The sequence below is a fragment of the Mixophyes fleayi genome, chromosome 3 (genome assembly GCF_038048845.1).
Source record: "Mixophyes fleayi isolate aMixFle1 chromosome 3, aMixFle1.hap1, whole genome shotgun sequence".
NCBI lineage: Eukaryota > Metazoa > Chordata > Amphibia > Anura > Limnodynastidae > Mixophyes > Mixophyes fleayi.
This window is the reverse complement of record NC_134404.1, coordinates 9,619,937-9,637,122: the sequence shown is the minus strand read 5'-3', so window position 1 is coordinate 9,637,122 and position 17,186 is coordinate 9,619,937. Positions and strand designations below refer to the sequence as shown.

The 17,186-nt window shown below is 46.3% G+C and overlaps 1 protein-coding gene across 1 annotated transcript in view; it reads left to right on the top strand.

The window, feature by feature from the left end:
- The window catches only part of LOC142142587 (DNA (cytosine-5)-methyltransferase 3A-like), a 40,819-nt gene that overhangs the window by 9,026 nt on the left and 14,607 nt on the right, over positions 1-17,186 (top strand). Inside the window, exons 7-8 of the mRNA XM_075200466.1 lie at positions 2,104-2,183; positions 7,151-7,263. Coding sequence (XP_075056567.1) covers positions 2,104-2,183; positions 7,151-7,263 — 193 coding nt within the window. The remainder of the gene's footprint in view (positions 1-2,103; positions 2,184-7,150; positions 7,264-17,186) is intronic.

Genomic DNA, 17,186 nt, shown 5'->3' with positions numbered 1-17,186 from the left:
GATGAAGTTGAGGAAAGACACCAGTTAGGAGAAGGATTCAAAAATATTTCAAAGGATTTTACTCTCCCTCTTAGTACCGGTCAAAGCATCATTAAGAAGTGGAAAGTGTATGACCCCACCAACACCTTGCCTAGATTGGGCCGTCCCTCCAACCTGGATGACTGAGCAAGGAGAACATTGATCAGGGAAGATACCAAGAGGCCAATGGCAACTATGAAGGACATACAGGTCTATATGGCTGAGATTGGTTGGTTTGTGCACAAGCTTCGCACAGAGTTGCCCTGTACGGCAGGGTGGAAAGAAAGAAGCTTCTACTGAAAAAGTCCCACACTCAGTCTCGTTTGCGCGTTGTAAAAAACACTTGGAGGATTCTGATGCCATGTGGCTAAATGTTGTATGGTCAGAGGACACCAAGATAAAACTTTTTGGACTGAACTCCAAGCGATATGTTTGGTGCAAACCAGCGCACCATCAAAAACACACCCTACCTACTGAGAGGCATGGTGGTGGCAACTTATCTTGTGGACATTTGTCTCTTTAGCAGGGACTAGGTGAATGCAGTGACTTAAGGATAGGAAGACGTCCTTAACTGACCAAGTCAGAGCCCTGACCTAAATCTAATAGAAAATCGGTGGATGGACATGAAGACAGCAGCACATCGTTCACCACGAAATTTGCCTGAACTAGAATAATTCTGCATGGAAGAATGGAAAAATATTCCCCAGTCTAGGTGCACAGAGCTGGTACAGACATATCCAAACAGAATGATACTTACAGGAAAATGTTGCTCTACAAAGTATTAAATCAGGAGACTGATCACTTTTCCCACCCTGCTGATTCTAGTTTTTCATTCTGATTCATTTTGAACTGTTGCCTTTTTTTCGTTAGTTGAATGTTGGAAGGTGAAATGTATAAATAAAGCTGGAAAAAGCTGGAAAAAATTTTAAAGCAGCAATCCCACATAGAAGATTTTTTTTTCTTTAAATAGCAAGTTAAGTACCCTTTAAACATGTTTTTTTTCTTAGCTATCCTCCTACACACCATTATCTCCTCTGCAAAAGCTCTGTGGGTGGCAAACAAAAATGACTGCCAGACACAGTCAGTCTGCTACACTGGCACAGACTAGCAGCTCTCAGTATGTCATGTGATGTCAGAGGGGGAGGGATGTAGAAGGAGGATGTTACAGTGCAGACAGAGCTCAGAGGGGTGTTCCAAAGCCTCTCTGCTCACTACATTATGTGCCATGTGACTGTGGTTGTCATGGTAGCCTGCAATCATAAATCATTAATAACATCCTGAAGAAAGAAAAGAAACAAAGGAATATAGCTAATACAAACATTCTTCTTATAGCCTGCCATAGTGATTTATATAAACAACTTACCTTTTTTCATAGGATTGCTACCTAAAATACAATTTATAAAGGTACCAGTAATAAAAGTGAGTGTAATAACACTAAAATGAACCAATATCACATTACACTATCTATGTTTTCATAGTCAGTGTATTAAACACTGACACATAATAGCGGATTTAAGTCATAACCTACTAGCACTATGTATCTTAATATGAGCTCACACTGTATCACATATTTTTATTGCTTTCCATATTAAATGTATAATTACATATTTATTTATTAATCTATTTACGTCTGAGGTGTGTGCGCTCCAATCACCCAATGCAGTGCAGTGACTGGGCAGGTAGCTGAGGTCTTAGGACCTCCCCTAAAGGGAAAGGGCCCCATTCCTCCCCACCCCCTAGGAGTTATAAGTTTTAGAGAGCGATGAGAGTCTTCAGGTCCCTCTTCTCCGAAGTTTGGGGGGGCCCTTGACATCCCTCAACCCTGGAGATATAAGGCCACATAGATGGCAAGGGTCTTCAGGCCCACCTCTGCTACAAGGCTTGGTGGGACCCTTTCTCCCTAGTTCAACTGCAGCTTCCCGGACAGTGTCACATTACATTCTGCTCTCTTCCTCAGTACGAGTATTGCAGTACACAAGCCGGCCCCTGTTGTAGGCAACATGTTATTATTTCATGACTTTTATAGATCTAGAGATGTCTGTTCCTGAGAGTTCCTTATCCATGTGTCATTTTTCTCTCTTCCAGATTTTTGCATTGCCTGCGGCAGTTTAAATACCATCGGGGGACACCCGCTATTTAATGGGGGCTTGTGCCACAGATGCCAGGTACTGTAACACCTAATAGGGTGTACAATGCATCACTCTCACAAGGCCACACTACTACAACATCATCGATCTTTATTTGTAGGCTCAACGAAACTCTGCAACGCCAAACAGCCAGTTACAAATCATACAAAATACAAATCGTACATAAACACAGAACAAGTATCTACGTGTTGACTAAGGAGGTGCAGACGTGAGACGGAGGGCAGAGAGGACCCTGCTCCGGAGAGCTTACAGTCTAGAGGGAGAGGGCGTTGATGAGACAATGTGAGCCAGTGCGATGGAGTGAGGCTCGGACTGGAGGGAGTAATATTAGGTGGGGGTAGGATAGGCCACTGTGAAGACAAGGGATTTGAGAGAACATTCGAAAGATTGATGGTTGGATGGTTGGAGAAGTCTTACAGGTGGGAGTGAGAGGTGATTACCAGAGAGGAGAAGTTGGTCAGTTGGTTGATTTGAAAGGCGTCCATCCATTTACTGACATACAATCTAAATGGGAAATACCAAATGCTGATTTCTGGAAATTCCTACAAATTCGCCACTTTCTAGAGTCAGTTAAACGAGCCCAACTAGTATATAGAGAACTTACTGAATTTGAGGCCCAATCTACAGCTATCTGTAAACCCTCCCATACAATTTCAACCATATATAGATTCATTTTAGAAAATTTGTTTTAATCACTTCCCAATTTCACCAAAAATTAGGAATGGGACTTACATAGACACATATCCTCAGAAGATTAGCAAAACATTTTTCAAACCACTGATGTATGCGCCATTGGCACCTCTGTAGTTGAAACACAACACAAAATCATAACTCGGCACAGATTTCCGAGTTTACCCAAATACCTCCGATGTCTGTGGGCGATGCTCTAAGGCTGTAGGACGTTATCTACATATTTGGTAGGTGTGGCTGGATCACTTATAAATAACTTATTTGTGGCTGGATCATGTAGATATTTATTTTAATTAGGAGTGCAGTGTACCTCTGTATATCATTGCAAATGTACTTATATATTGGTATGTGTTTTACATGGATATTTTGGGACTTCTGAGATAGTATGTCATGTTTGGGTTGTGTAGCTTTCAGAGGAAATCCTCATTAGACCTTTTTCATGTAAAGTGACAAACACTTGCTTTAGCCTAAATGCACCGCAGGAGGTCGTTACCTTCCTCTCATGTGTAGTTTTCATTCTGTATCTTAGAACCTGTCTGAATAATGCAACCAGCAAGTTTTAGGAGATTGGTGTAAATTTTGTTAACTTTCATTGCATTTAAATCCAAGCTTGGAGAACATATTGCATCCTGATGCTAAATATATATGATGTAACATCTCAGTCTTTGCGGAGTCATCTAGGATCAGGAAGCGGTGTTATCCTCCTGCTACCATGTGTCAGAAAGTGTGTAAAAGGGGCACTGTCTTACCATGTACTGTATCATTATTCCAACAATTAAATATAATTTAATTTAATCAGGATATTACTAGTACCTTAAACTAGTGTGGAATTGTCCTTATTAGGACACTTGAGCTTTGATGCCTACTTACCTGCTGTAATTGCTGTGACCTGCTGATTAGACCAATCTAATCCATTATCTGGCTGTTCTGAGGTTGGGACCCAGCATCTAGTACCAACGCACTGCCCCTTACCTACATCTCTGGACAGTGTGATAGGCCAGGGGAAACATCCACAGCAACCCTGATCTGAAGGCAAGAGGTCAGGGGTACCAGCCCAGGTGCCCAGCAAGGGGGTACTCTAGCAGCGTCAGTTACCCAGAAGGATGTATTTCTAGGTGCTGCTAAGGAGCCCAGTGGTGGCAGCAGTAAAAGCCCCTCCTAGTGCGGTTAGAGGGTGCATTTGGGATAGAAAAAAGGGAACGGTGGCAAGGCAAGCCCAGCCGGTCCCAGCAACACAAAGACAGGGTGGCATAGAAGGTCCATCCTGTCCCAACGAGAATGTCCCAATATTGAGAAATTTTGGATAGTTGTTGTGAATCTCACTAAAATCATTCTAATTTATGAAGCCCCTTTAGATCCTGTCTTCTGCTAATTAGTTTGTTTGAAATTCCTATAAGAATATTAAGTTAAGTTATTTAAGCAACGCTGCTAAGGAGATGATCCATATCCGATGGAAAGTCCCAATCCTTCAACACTCAAAGATTGGTATTCTCCAATAGACTATAATATGATAATGGATGATTTAACTACCTCTACCACTGATAAAACTTCAGAATCTAATGCCACCTGATTCTCCTGGTTGGCGTTTAATGCTACTAACTATTATAAAGACTACAGGCCTGATTCATTAAGGAAAGTAAATTAAAAAAAAATTGGAGGGGGAGGTAAATTTAAAATGTGGGGTAGATTTATAGTAGTGATAGGACATGTCCTAGATCAACGTTTAATGTCAGTGTACAAATAAGCTATCAAGTATTTGTGTGCTACATGAAAAAACTGTCAGTATTTTCCTTATGTACAAAATAATAAACTCATTTGCACCCCTTGTATTGTAACATGGTTTTGCCAAGGTTCAACGTTACTAATTTTTTTGCTTTCCTTTCCTTAATGAATCAGGTCCTATATGTTTGTAACAAATAGAGATAATTGAATGTAAATGTATCATATGAACACAGGAAATATCTCACCTTACCTTCCTTACTCATTAAAATCCTTTTAAGGCTCTATTAATTGTGAACAGACCCTCTCCCTTCATTCTCTCTCTTTTTCCCTTCTGAAAAGTATTCTACTTTCTACTCTTCCTTTTTCTTTATTATTAATTATAAAAATTGTAATGCTTTGAACAATATCTAGTTGTGTCAACATTGATAAAAACATATATTTTTCTATGAACTTTCAATGAACAGAGTTTAAGCAGAGAGGAGCAGAGGTCAGAGAGGAGCAGAGGTCAGAGAGGAGCAGACGTCAGAGAGGAGCCGAGGTCAGAGAGGAGCAGAGGTCAGAGAGGAGCAGAGGTCAGAGAGGAGCAGAGGTCAGAGAGGAGCAGAGGTCAGAGAAGAGCCGAGGACAGAGAGGAGCAGAGGTCAGAGAGGAGCCGAGGTCAGAGAGGAGCAGAGGTCAGAGAGGAGCAGAGGTCAGAGAGGAGCAGAGGTCAGAGAAGAGCAGAGGTCAGAGAGGAGCAGAGGTCAGAGATGAGCAGAGGTCAGAGAGGAGCAGAGGTCAGAGATGAGCAGAGGTCGGAGAGGAGCAGAGGTCAGAGAGGAGAAGAGGTCAGAGAGGAGCAGAGGTCAGAGAGGAGCAGAGGTCAGAGAGGAGCAGAGGTCAGAGATGAGCAGAGGTCAGAGAGGAGCAGAGGTCAGAGAGGAGCCGAGGTAAGAGAGGAGCCGAGGTCAGAGAGGAGCAGAGGTCAGAGAGGAGCAGAGGTCAGAGTGCCATGACCCAGGATCTCAGGTCCCGTCACCTCTCCGCTGTCTTTCCGAGCTGTCCCCGAGATCCTCAGGCTTGGCTGGTCTCCGATCTTTCTGCAGGATGCTGCCCAGTCTGTCTCCACTCCAGAGATCCCTCCAAAACCAGTGTGGTGCCATCTTGGATACAGTCACCTGATCCCTCTCAGCCAGTCAGAGTGTTGCTTCAGCTCAGCTGACCGCAGCCTCCAATCAGGTGATAGCAGTTAGTATAAAAGGGTTTCCTTGAGCCCTATCCTTTTTCCAGTGCAACATTGATTCTTCAGACACCAACCTGACTCCCAGCAGTCTGCAGTCTTCTCAGTTATTCCTGCTCAGGTAGTACAGCCTGCATTCTGCTCTCAGTCCAGCATTCTGGTTCTAGCCTGGTCTCCTTTGATAAATCTGACCACTGTCTTGCTATATTTCCCTACTTGCTTGTCTCCAGTGCCATTTATATTCTCTAGTCACCTGATCTCACAGCCACCACGTGTACCAGTCCTTTCTCTTCCATGCAAAGGAACCTAATCAAGCCACCCACCTTATTGCACATAGTCACCAGTTCTGTCCAGAGACACAACCCCCAGCCCTTGGACAGACAGATCCTCAGGCGTGTATGAAGAAGAGGAGGTGGAGAGGGTTGTGAGGGTGAGTAGCTTGAATTGACTCTTGGTAATGTGCAGCCAGTGTTGGGATGTGCATAGTGGTTCAGCAGAAGTGGAGCGGAGAGAGAGGAAGATGACTTTCGTCAGAGCATTTAGGGCGTATTTAGAGGGAAAATGTCAGATAGAGGGAGGTTGCGAGGTGCCAGGGGGTGATAAGGACAGAATGGGTAAGGGATTTGGGAATGTCCTGAGTAAGAGCAATTTACTAAAGTTTTCAGGACCCGAGATCTGGTGACGAAGTGTGAAAGTCAAAACGCATCACTCACCTTTATTTCCAAACTTCCAGTCTAGTTCCCATTAATCAGCTCCAGAAATATCCATTGTACTGATCCTCAAGTAGGTATCTCGTGCTGCGCTGTGTGATGTCTCGTCTCTCGCGCTGCGCTGTGTGATGTCTCGTCTCTCGCGCTGCGCTGTGTGATGTCTCGTCTCTCGCGCTGCGCTGTGTGATGTCTCGTCTCTCGCGCTGCGCTGTGTGATGTCTCGTCTCTCGCACTGCGCTGTGTGATGTCTCGTCTCTCGCACTGCGCTGTGTGATGTCTCGTCTCTCGCACTGCGCTGTGTGATGTCTCGTCTCTCGCACTGCGCTGTGTGATGTCTCGTCTCTCGCACTGCGCTGTGTGATGTCTCGTCTCTCGCACTGCGCTGTGTGATGTCTCGTCTCTCGCACTGCGCTGTGTGATGTCTCGTCTCTCGCACTGCGCTGTGTGATGTCTCGTCTCTCGCACTGCGCTGTGTGATGTCTCGTCTCTCGCACTGCGCTGTGTGATGTCTCGTCTCTCGCACTGCGCTGTGTGATGTCTCGTCTCTCGCACTGCACTGTGTGATGTCTCGTCTCTCGCACTGCACTGTGTGATGTCTCGTCTCTCTCATTATGATGACTGCTGTACCTCTCTCCCCCGTCTAGGACTGGTTCCTGAGTTGGGGTTTCCTGGTAGATGAAGATGGACGTCAGTGTTTCTGCAGTGTATGCTGTGCTGGAGAGGAGATACTGGAGTGCGGTAATAGGGGCTGCTGGAGGTGAGACAACAGCACTTTTTGTAAAAAAAAATATTTTTTATTGTATTTTTCAAGTGTAGAAAACACAAAAACAAGAAAAAACCTCCCCATGAAAATAAAAATAAAAAGGAAACCATTTGCCCAAAGTACAGCAAAACAATCCTAACAAAGGCGTTACATCAGCCAGTGGTGTCAGTGGAAGTTATAGAGCATTTCTAAGTCAATCTGAAAAATATATTTCACACAGGGTTTCATAAAAAAAGATATAAATTAAAATACAAGCGTATTAGTCAGCAATCAAACAAACAGAATAAGAGCATCATGTACTACACAATTAAGTCACATTACCTGGTAGAAAAGGCTGTAATAATAAACAGCGTATATACAGGATGAGTGGAAGAATGCCCAGACTGGGCACCTAGGAGAAATCATCATCAGAGTCCTCAGATAGAGACGGCATATTGAGACCAAACCCATCGGGACCATATCTTGTAATATTTGTGCATGGAGTTACTGGCAGTATGAACATAACGCTCATGGCCAACTGATTCATTCACCTGTGCAACCCAGCAGCCAACAGTGGGGTCATTGGCAGCCATCCACTTCCTATCTACAGTAACTTTGGCAAGTGAGCAACTGTATCACATAATGGGAGCATGGTTTATCGAAGAGGAGATCGAGAGAGAGCCCAAAGAGGCGTATCACATGCCCAAAGTACCTAACCTGCAGACAAAACCAGAGGAGATGCCAGAAACCAGCCGACTCCGTACCACACCCGAGACAGTTAGTCATGTCGTCTACCCAATTTCAGGAGTCCCACAGGGGTATAATAAACTCTGTGCGACAGTTATAATTGGATCTGGTGGAACCTGAGGCATAAAGTGCTGGTCTGATCTGTCAGCTGTGCATTACTGCTTCAACCTTGTGTAGGCTCAATCCTGTATTTCAGATGGTCGCTAGGTAAATAGCAAAAAGCTTCTCTTCAGCTAATTATCCTGCAATTTCTAATTGGGACTGCTGCCTTTATGAACCTCTTTCTGGCAGCATACCAATGCTAGTGATAGTTCCTGCTTGACTTACTGAGCCTTGTATCATGACTTGTTCTGTTTTCTATTATTGACTTTGATTGCTCTAAGGATTCTGCAGTCTTCTACACTCCTGACTCTTGGCTTTGTTAAACGGAGTTGCTCTCATATCTCTACCTGCCCTGACCCCTGGCTTGTTTATAGGGTTCTGCTGTCTTCTCTACTTCTGATCGCTGCCTTTCTGACTTAGTTCTGCCGTATACATTCTGGTTACTCATTACCTGCTGTCATGACCTGTCTACTCCATCAGACAGGTTCCAGACTACAGAGTTCTGCCTACAATATCCTGGTTGCTCGCTACCTCCTACTGTGTTCCATCTACTCCGCTGGTCAAGTGCTGGATCACCAACTGCTACTACCCGAGCGTAACTCCTGGGGGCAACCGAGTACTGTGGAACATAACTAGTTCCTTGGAAAGCGGGCTGCTAAAGCTGAACCTCTTGTGAAGAGGTTCTAGCAGTTCAGGATCTCACTAATCTGTCCATAACGCTCGGGCACTATCAAGCGTAGTGTGTCAGTCCTCCTCACCTCCCTCCTTATCTCATTTAACTTGAAGGATATGTAAATCCCCTGTAAAATATCCGGAACAATGATAGTGTAGAGAATTTTATGGGAACCCAAGTCACGTAAGATGGTCTGAAGTGGAGAATAACAGATCTGGGGAACAGCATTATGAAATTGTGCTTGGAAAGCATGCCTTAGCTGTAAGTAGTCATAAAACAACTGGGTCGGGAGCCAAATTCTGACTTTAACTAGTGAAAGGATTTTAAGTAGGTATCGGAGTAGAGCTGGTCAACTGACCGAACTCCCCATCTAAGCCATATGGATTCAGTCCCAAATCTACAAATTTCACCCAATTTAGAATTTCCCCATAAAGGTGTCTCCAGATGTGAGCCCACATAATATATATGTAGTTATGTACCAGGTTCCAAACCAGAATTGGCTGTTTAAGAAGGGGTGACATACCCCTAGAGTCCCTGGTCCCCAGAAGGACCTGCATCGGAGACTTGGAGGACCCCGCTTGCCCATGTAAGAATATAGAAAGTTTGACAATTTAGCTGCAAGTTAATAGGCTTTAAAATAAGGAAAGGCCATGCCACCAGAAGCCCTAGACCGGAAAAGGGCATCCAAATGTATACATGCCCTTTTGTCCCCCCAGACCATAAAGGAAAGATATTTGTTTATCCTGGAGAAGAATTGCCCAGGAATATAAACAAGGAGATGTTGCAACGGATGAAGGATCTTAGGCTGTATAATCATTTTTATTAAATTGACCCGACCCGTCACGGATAATGTCAATTTCCTCCAATATGGAGTTTAGACTTAATGTATTCAATGACAGGGTCTATATTAATAGTAATAGCGACTCGAGGAATGAGAAAGAAGTGGGTTATGCCATCCGCTGGGAAAGGGAAGCTGAAGATCCTGTAAACGTCTCTTAACCTGAGTACATTGCACACAACTCTTTTGTACATCCAGGTTAAAATCCAGCAAAACAGCCACTGTCTGATTTTCAAATTTCAACGGACCCTGTTTCCTAGAGAGTTTCAGGATAGCGTCCCTGGCTTTATAGTATAGGAATGTCCCTATGAAAGTACGTGTTGGGGCCAGGGCTGCCAAGAAAAAATTCAGGGCCCGGGTACAACAAATTCATGGGGCCCCCCTCATAGTGAAGTAAGCCTCAAAATTTTTTTGCGCCGCCTTACGGCGGCGCAAAAAAAATTAGCTGTATGGTCATATATTCAGGGGCGTGGCTAGCCAAACGGCAGTGCAAAAATTTTGGGAGGTGTGGTCATGCATTTGGGGCGTGGCAAACGTGCCATTGGGGCGTGGCTAACATAAAAACCACTAGGCTCTCAATTCGCCGGAGCGTCACATATGTTCAAGCACTCCTGACTTTCAGGACATCTACCACCACAGGGTAGTATACAAACAATGCAGTGTGTACACAAACAGTTCAGTCTTGGCCTACACCTTACATTGGACACAACATTCACCAAAAATTGGTATTGTCCCTACTAGAATCACAACATTTCACACACTGTGCTGCTCTCTCCTACCTGTTCTTCTCACTTTCTCCACCTCTGGCTGCTGGTTTCTTTAGTTGTGGCTTGTCCGGATCCAGAAATGTTGAAGGACCTATTTTGAAAAAAAAATGGCTACATTTAGAAAATTACAGCCAGCCCCAGCGTTAAATCAATAGCACCCACGATTAATAATTAGGCCTTCCTCCAGCCCCAACATTAAAATAATACTATTCACATTTAATAAATAAACCTATTTCCCTTCCTGCAAACAGCCCCAGCAATAGCTATTTCCCGCAACCATCACTGCCATTAAATAATTCATAGTCACATTTAATAAATAGACCTCATTCTCCCTAAACTCACCCCAAGATTCAATAGCCCCCAAACCACCCCATCTTAAATTAATAGTCCCTACTATTAAATTGCCTCACCATCACCCTACAAACAAAATAGCGCCCATTAATTAGCTGCCACCTACCTCACACACACTACATTGCAACAAGCCCCCTGTGCCATTACACACACAATACTGTGCCCCTTCATCACAACTACACTGTACCCCCTTATGCTCACACTGCGACCTCCATGCTGCTTTTCCCCCTTCTTTTTTACTTTGTGCCTCTCTCCCACTTTTTTTCCTCCTCTGTTCCTCTCTCCCACTTTTTTTTTATTCCTCTGTGGCTCTCTCCTTTTTTTCCTCCTCTGTTCCTCTCTCCCCAATTTTTTTTTATTCCCCTGTGGCTCTCTCCTTTTTTTCCTCCTCTGTTCCTCTCTCCCACTTTTTTTTTTTATTCCCCTGTGGCTCTCTCCTTTTTTTCCTCCTCTGTTCCTCTCTCCCACTTTTTTGTTTATTCCCCTGTGGCTCTCTCCTTTTTTTCCTCCTCTGTTCCTCTCTCCCACTTTTTTTTTTATTCCTCTGTGGCTCTCTCCTTTTTTTCCTCCTCTGTTCCTCTCTCCCACTTTTTTGTTTATTCCCCTGTGGCTCTCTCCTTTTTTTCCCCTCCTCTGTTCCTCTTTCCCCAATTTTTTTTTATTCCTCTGTGGCTCTCTCCTTTTTTTCCTCCTCTGTTTCTCTGTCCCCTTTCTTTATAGTACTGTCCCTCTCTGTTTTCCTCCCCGTGCCTCTCCGTTTCTTTACTTACCTTTTGTCAACTTCTTTCTTTTCTTTTCTGCTCTTCTGTCTCCTCTTCTGTCTTCTTTCTTCCTGCTGGCTGCGGCGCTCCTCACTGACTGACAGGCGTGACTTGATGACGTCACGCCCGGCAGTCAGTGTGAATGGAGGAGAGGAGGGACCCGGCGCCGCGCGATCACGTGAGTATTTATTTATTTTTTTTTAATTTATTCTTCCTCCCAGCTCCCAAGAAACCCAAGACCCCCCCCTCCCCCCCCCCCCCCCCCCCGCGGAAAAAAAAAATTAAAAAGTTAAAAAAAAAAACGCAAGACAGAAAAATTTAAAAATTTTTTTTAATTAGCAGCGAGGGCCCGGCCCGGCCCGGGCCCCCTGGCATGGCCGGGCCCGGGTAAACTGTACCCGCTCCCCCCCCCTCTCGGCGGCCCTGGTTGGGGCACCAGGTTGCGGAGGCTGTGCAGGCAGACAGATGGTTCTTTTCACCGCAAATTGCTACGTAAGTGCCTCTCTCCCAGACATGTGCATAAGCAAACGCTCCAGAAAGGTTTCTGGATTGGTGCCCTCAACTTGCTCTGGGAGGCCAACAAAACATATATTATTCCTACAGAGCCTGTCTTTCAGATCAGGAAGCTTTTGATTCAAAATGTTAAATTGGGAGGCAAGACTGGAGACTTCATCTCTCACGGAGGCAGTAACATTATTATTATTATTATTATCATTTATTTGTTAGGCGCCACAAGGTTTCTGCAGCGCCGCACATAGTACTAACAGTAGACTATACAGGGTATAACAGCACAGAACAATAAACAAAAGTACCAATACTTCAGAAACTCCAGGCAGGCAGATGCAATAGACACGGAGCAGAAGAATGGGTAAGAAGACAGGAAGGAAGAGGGCCCTGCTCATGCGAGCTTACATCCTAAGGGAGGGTTAAACAGACCAGGCACAAGAGGAGCCAGTTGAGGGAATGGGAGAGAGGGGAGAATGAGCGGAGGAGATGGGGGTTAAATGGATGGTTGGTAGGCTTTGAGGAAGAGGTGAGTTTTGAGTGCACGTTTGAAGGAGCACAGAGTAGGAGAGAGGCGGATGGAGCAAGGGAGGTCATTCCAGTGAAAGGGGGCTGCACGGGAAAAGTCCTGGATTCTGGAGTGGGAAGAGGTGATCAGAGTGGAGTAGAGGCGGCGGTCATTGGCCGAGCGCAGGGAGCGGGCGGGAGTGTGAATGGAGAGGAGGTTAGAGATATAAGGGGCAGTAGAGTGGGAGAGAGCCTTGTAAGTGGTGGTGAGGAGTTTGAATAGAATTCTGTAGGGGAAGGGGAGCCAGTGTAGGGCAAGGCAGAGAGAGGAGGCAGAGGAGGAGCGGCGTGAGAGGTAGATGAGTCTTGCGGCCGCATTGAGTATAGAGCGGATGGGGGAGAGATGGGAGTGGGGGAGGCCGGTGAGGAGGAGGTTGCAGTAATCCAGGCGGGAGATGATGAGTGCGTGTATGATCGTTTTGGTGGCCTCCTGAGAGAGAAAGGGACGGATGCGGGCGATGTTGCGTAGTTGGAAGCGACAGGCTTGGGCAAGAGAATGAATGTGGGGGGCAAAAGAGAGAGAGGAGTCAAGGGTGACACCCAAGTTGGAGTTGGGTGACAGAGGAGATGGTAGTGTTGTTAACGACAATGGAGAGGTCATGGTGGGATGGGAGGCTGGGAGGAGGAAAGACAATGAGTTCAGTTTTGGAAATGTTGATTTTGAGAAAGCGCTCCGACATCCAGGAGGAGATGGCGGAGAGGCAGTCAGATACCTGAGCGAGGAGGGTGGAGGAAAGGTCAGGTGAAGAGATGTAAAGTTGAATGTCATCAGCATAAAGGTGATACTGAAGGCCAAAGGAGGAGATGAGAGCACCAAGGGAGGAAGTATAGAGCGAAAAGAGTAGAGGGCCGAGAACAGAGCCCTGTGGGACTCCTACAGCGAGAGGGTAGGGGGAGGAGGAAGAACCAGACATGGATACAGAGAAGGAGCGGTTAGCGAGGTATGAGGTGAACCAGGCGTGGACAGAACCAGAGAGGCCGATAGAGAGAAGAGTTTGCAGCAGGAGGGGGTGATCCACGGTGTCAAAGGCTGCGGAAAGGTCAAGGAGGATGAGTAGGGAGAAATGACCCTTGGATTTGGCCGATAGGAGATCATTAGTAACCTTGGCCAGGGCAGTTTCGGTAGAGTGGAGGAGGCGGTAGCCGGATTGGAGAGGGTCAACGAGGGAATTGTCCGAGAGGTGCCTGGTTAGGCGGCTGCAGACAATTCGCTCAAGTAATTTAGAGGCATAGGGGAGAAGAGAGATAGTGCAATAGTTGGCAAGAGATGTGGGGTCGAGATTGGGTTTCTTGAGGATAGGAGAGATGAGAGCATGTTTAAATGAGAGGGGTACTACACCAGAGGAGGTTGAAAAGGTGTGCGAGGTAAGAGCAGGCAGTGGGAGAAAGAGAGCGAAGGAGGTGAGAGGGGATGGGATCGAGAGGGCAGGTAGAGGGTGGAGAGGAAAGAATGAGAGAGCGAACTTCTTCACCTGTTGTAGGGCAGAAGGAGCACCAGAGTTGGGTGTTGGTGGGAGGTGAAGCGAAGAGGGAGGCGGGAGAAGGGGAGGAGGAGATGTTCAGTCTGATGGCCTCAATTTTGGAAGAGAAAAAGGTGGCAAAGTCAGAAGCGTACAGGGAAGATGGGACAGAAGGGGGTGGGGGGAGAGTAGGGAGTTGAAGGTGGCAAAGAGGCTGCGGGGATTGGAGGACTGAGAAGAAATGAGGGACTTAAAGAAGGATTGTTTGGCGAGGGAGAGGGCGGAGCAGAAAGAAGAGAGGATGAATTTAAAGTGAAGGAAGTCGGCCAGGGAACGAGATTTCCTCCAGAGGCGTTCAGCAGTGCGAGAGCACTTTTGGAGGAAGCGGGTGAGTTTTGAGTGCCAGGGCTGGGGAATAATGCGGCGTCTGCTGACAGTAGAGGCCGGGGCGACAGCGTCCAGGGCAGTAGAGAGGGAGAGATTGTAGAGGGAGGACGCCTGGTCAGGACAGACCAGGGAGGGAAGGGGTGATAGGAGAGTTTCAAGAGAGGAGGAGAAGGAGGTAGGGTCAATAGCGTCAAGGTTGCGCTTGGTGTGGGTGGCTTTGGGCGAGGCAGGAGCAGGGGAGGAGGACAGAGTGAAGGAGAGGAGATGGTGGTCAGAGAGTGGGAAGGGAGAGTTGGAGAAGTCAGAGAGATCACAGAGGTGAGAGCAGACAAGGTCAAGGGAGTGACCAAGACAGTGGGTGGGGGAAGAGGTCCACTGAGTGAGGCCTAGGGAGGAGGAGAGGGTGAGAAGTTTGATGGTGGCGGGGTCAGAACAGTTGTCAATAGGAATATTAAAGTCACCAAGTATGATGGAGGGAAGGTCAGAGGAAAGGTAGTGGGGGAGCCATGAAGCGAAGTTGTCAAGGAAAAGGGAGGAGGGGCCTGGGGGACGGTAGATGACGGAGACACGGAGGTGGATGGGGGAGAAGAGCCGGATGGAGTGTACTTCAAAGGAAGAGAAGGAGAGGGAAGGTAAAGTGGAAATGACCCGAAAAGTGCAGTTGGGGGAAAGGAGGAGACCCACTCCACCTCCTGGATGCTCATCCGGTCTGGTGGAGTGGGTGAAGGAGAGGCCCCCATAGGAGAGGGAGGCAGGTGAGGCAGTGTCAGAAGAAGTAAGCCAGGTTTCAGTGATGGCAAGAAGATTTAGAGAGTTGGAGATGAAGAGGTCATGGATGGAGGCCAGTTTGTTACGGATGGACCTGGAGTTCCAGAGGGCACATGAGAAGGGGAGGGAGGGAAGAGAGGAGATGCGGATGAGATTGTCATGGTTGATAGAGCTAGGGGGAGGGTGAGGGGTGGGGCAGCAAGAGATGGGCGAGAGAAGGGGGCTGGGGGAGAGGATGGGTATAGGAAAGGAGCGGGGTGGCATGGTGAGGGACAGGGATGGACATCCTACAAAGTAGAAGAAATCCTTTGTTCGGCCTCACCCAGTCCCGCTCTCATTTTCTGGAGATCTTGCCTAATTATGGATAGCTCCAATGCGATCAGTTGCATGTTTCTCTGATGCCAAAAATAGCCACTAACAATCTCCTCCTCCCGCCAGCCCTGCAGGGGAGGAGGATGTTGAGAGGTAGCCGCGGTATCACCTGAGTTGGCTGGCGTAGAGGATCTGGTGAATCTCTCCAGTTGAGCCACCATATCCGCAGACAGACTGGACTTCCTCATGGTAGTAACGGGTAGAAGGATATCGTGGAGGGGAGGAAAACAGACAAAACGTAGAAGCGCTGCCGCAGGTTGGTGAAGCTAGGACACGATGAACAGTACACCACGTGGTTGACACAAGTTCAAGGCAGAGGTAATCTGCAATATTAATCAAGGAGAGCACTCACAGGATTAGAGTGCACAGAGTAGTAAATGAAAGTCACAGATTTGCAGCATGGAAGAGATTCTCCACAAGCTCCCAACAGGAAAAGTCCAACCAAAAGTACAGGCAGGTATCGGGCTGGGATCAGCCGCTTCAAATGTGCCTTAAAAAAGGGCACCACGAGGATGTGAGAGGATGGTCTTCCTATGCCACCCTGTCTGTGTTGCTTAGGACCGACTGGGCTTGTCTTGCCACCACCCCCTTTCTTTATATCAATTACGCCCCTCTACATGCAGTAGGAGGCGCTCTGCTGCCACCACTAGGCTCCTTTCCCGGCACCAAGAACCACTTCCATCTGGGTAACTCTCACTGCTAGTGTACCCCCTCGCTGGTACACCTGGCTAATACACCCGACTTCGCCTTCAGATCGGGGTTGCTGTGAATGGTTCCCCCTGGCCTATCACACTGGCCAGAGCTGCAGGGTAGTGGGTAGAGCGCTGGTACTGGATGCAAGATCCAAACCTCAGAACAACCAGATAACGGATTAAATTGGTCTAATCTTAAGGTCACAGAATTTTATAGCAGCTAAGTAGTCGTCAAAGCAGGATCTTGAAGCAGTGATGTTTTATTAGCTCAGATAGTCCTAAGAAGGACAGTTACACACTAGTTTGAGGTACTAGTGATCTCAGAAGTTACAGATGGAATGATACTAATACATGGACAAACAGTCCTCTATTTGAACAGCACCAAAACATCTGACATATTACATCTGCTATTTAACATCAGGATTTGATATATTCTCTAGGGTTGGAGTTATCGTTATGTTAAGCTTTACCAAAATTAACATCAATCTGTAATTTCCCAAATCACTTGCTGTCACTTTGTTCAGACAGGTTCTAAAACAATGAAAAGGTATTGACTCATTGCTGTGTATTCAAGCTAAAAAGACCCACGTTTCACCGAGATGAAAAGGTCTAATTAACCTAATGAGGATTTTCTATTGAAGTTACAAACCAGATTTCCTCCAACAAATAGCTACCTCATAAATCAATACCTTTCCTATACAGAAATACAACACAATATAAAATATTTTAGTACATTTGCAATGATATACAGAGGTGAACTGCACCCTTAATTAAAGTAAATATATACAATAAGTTATTTGTACGTAAGGCAGTCTCAAGGAGTTTAGACAGTTAAACGGCTCAGGGCATGCCAGATTAGGCTGTTATCAGTAAGCCTATATCCCCCGCAGTAACAGTCTGGCAGAGGCTGTGGCCCTTTAAATGGTAATAGCTGGTGCCAAGCTGAAGA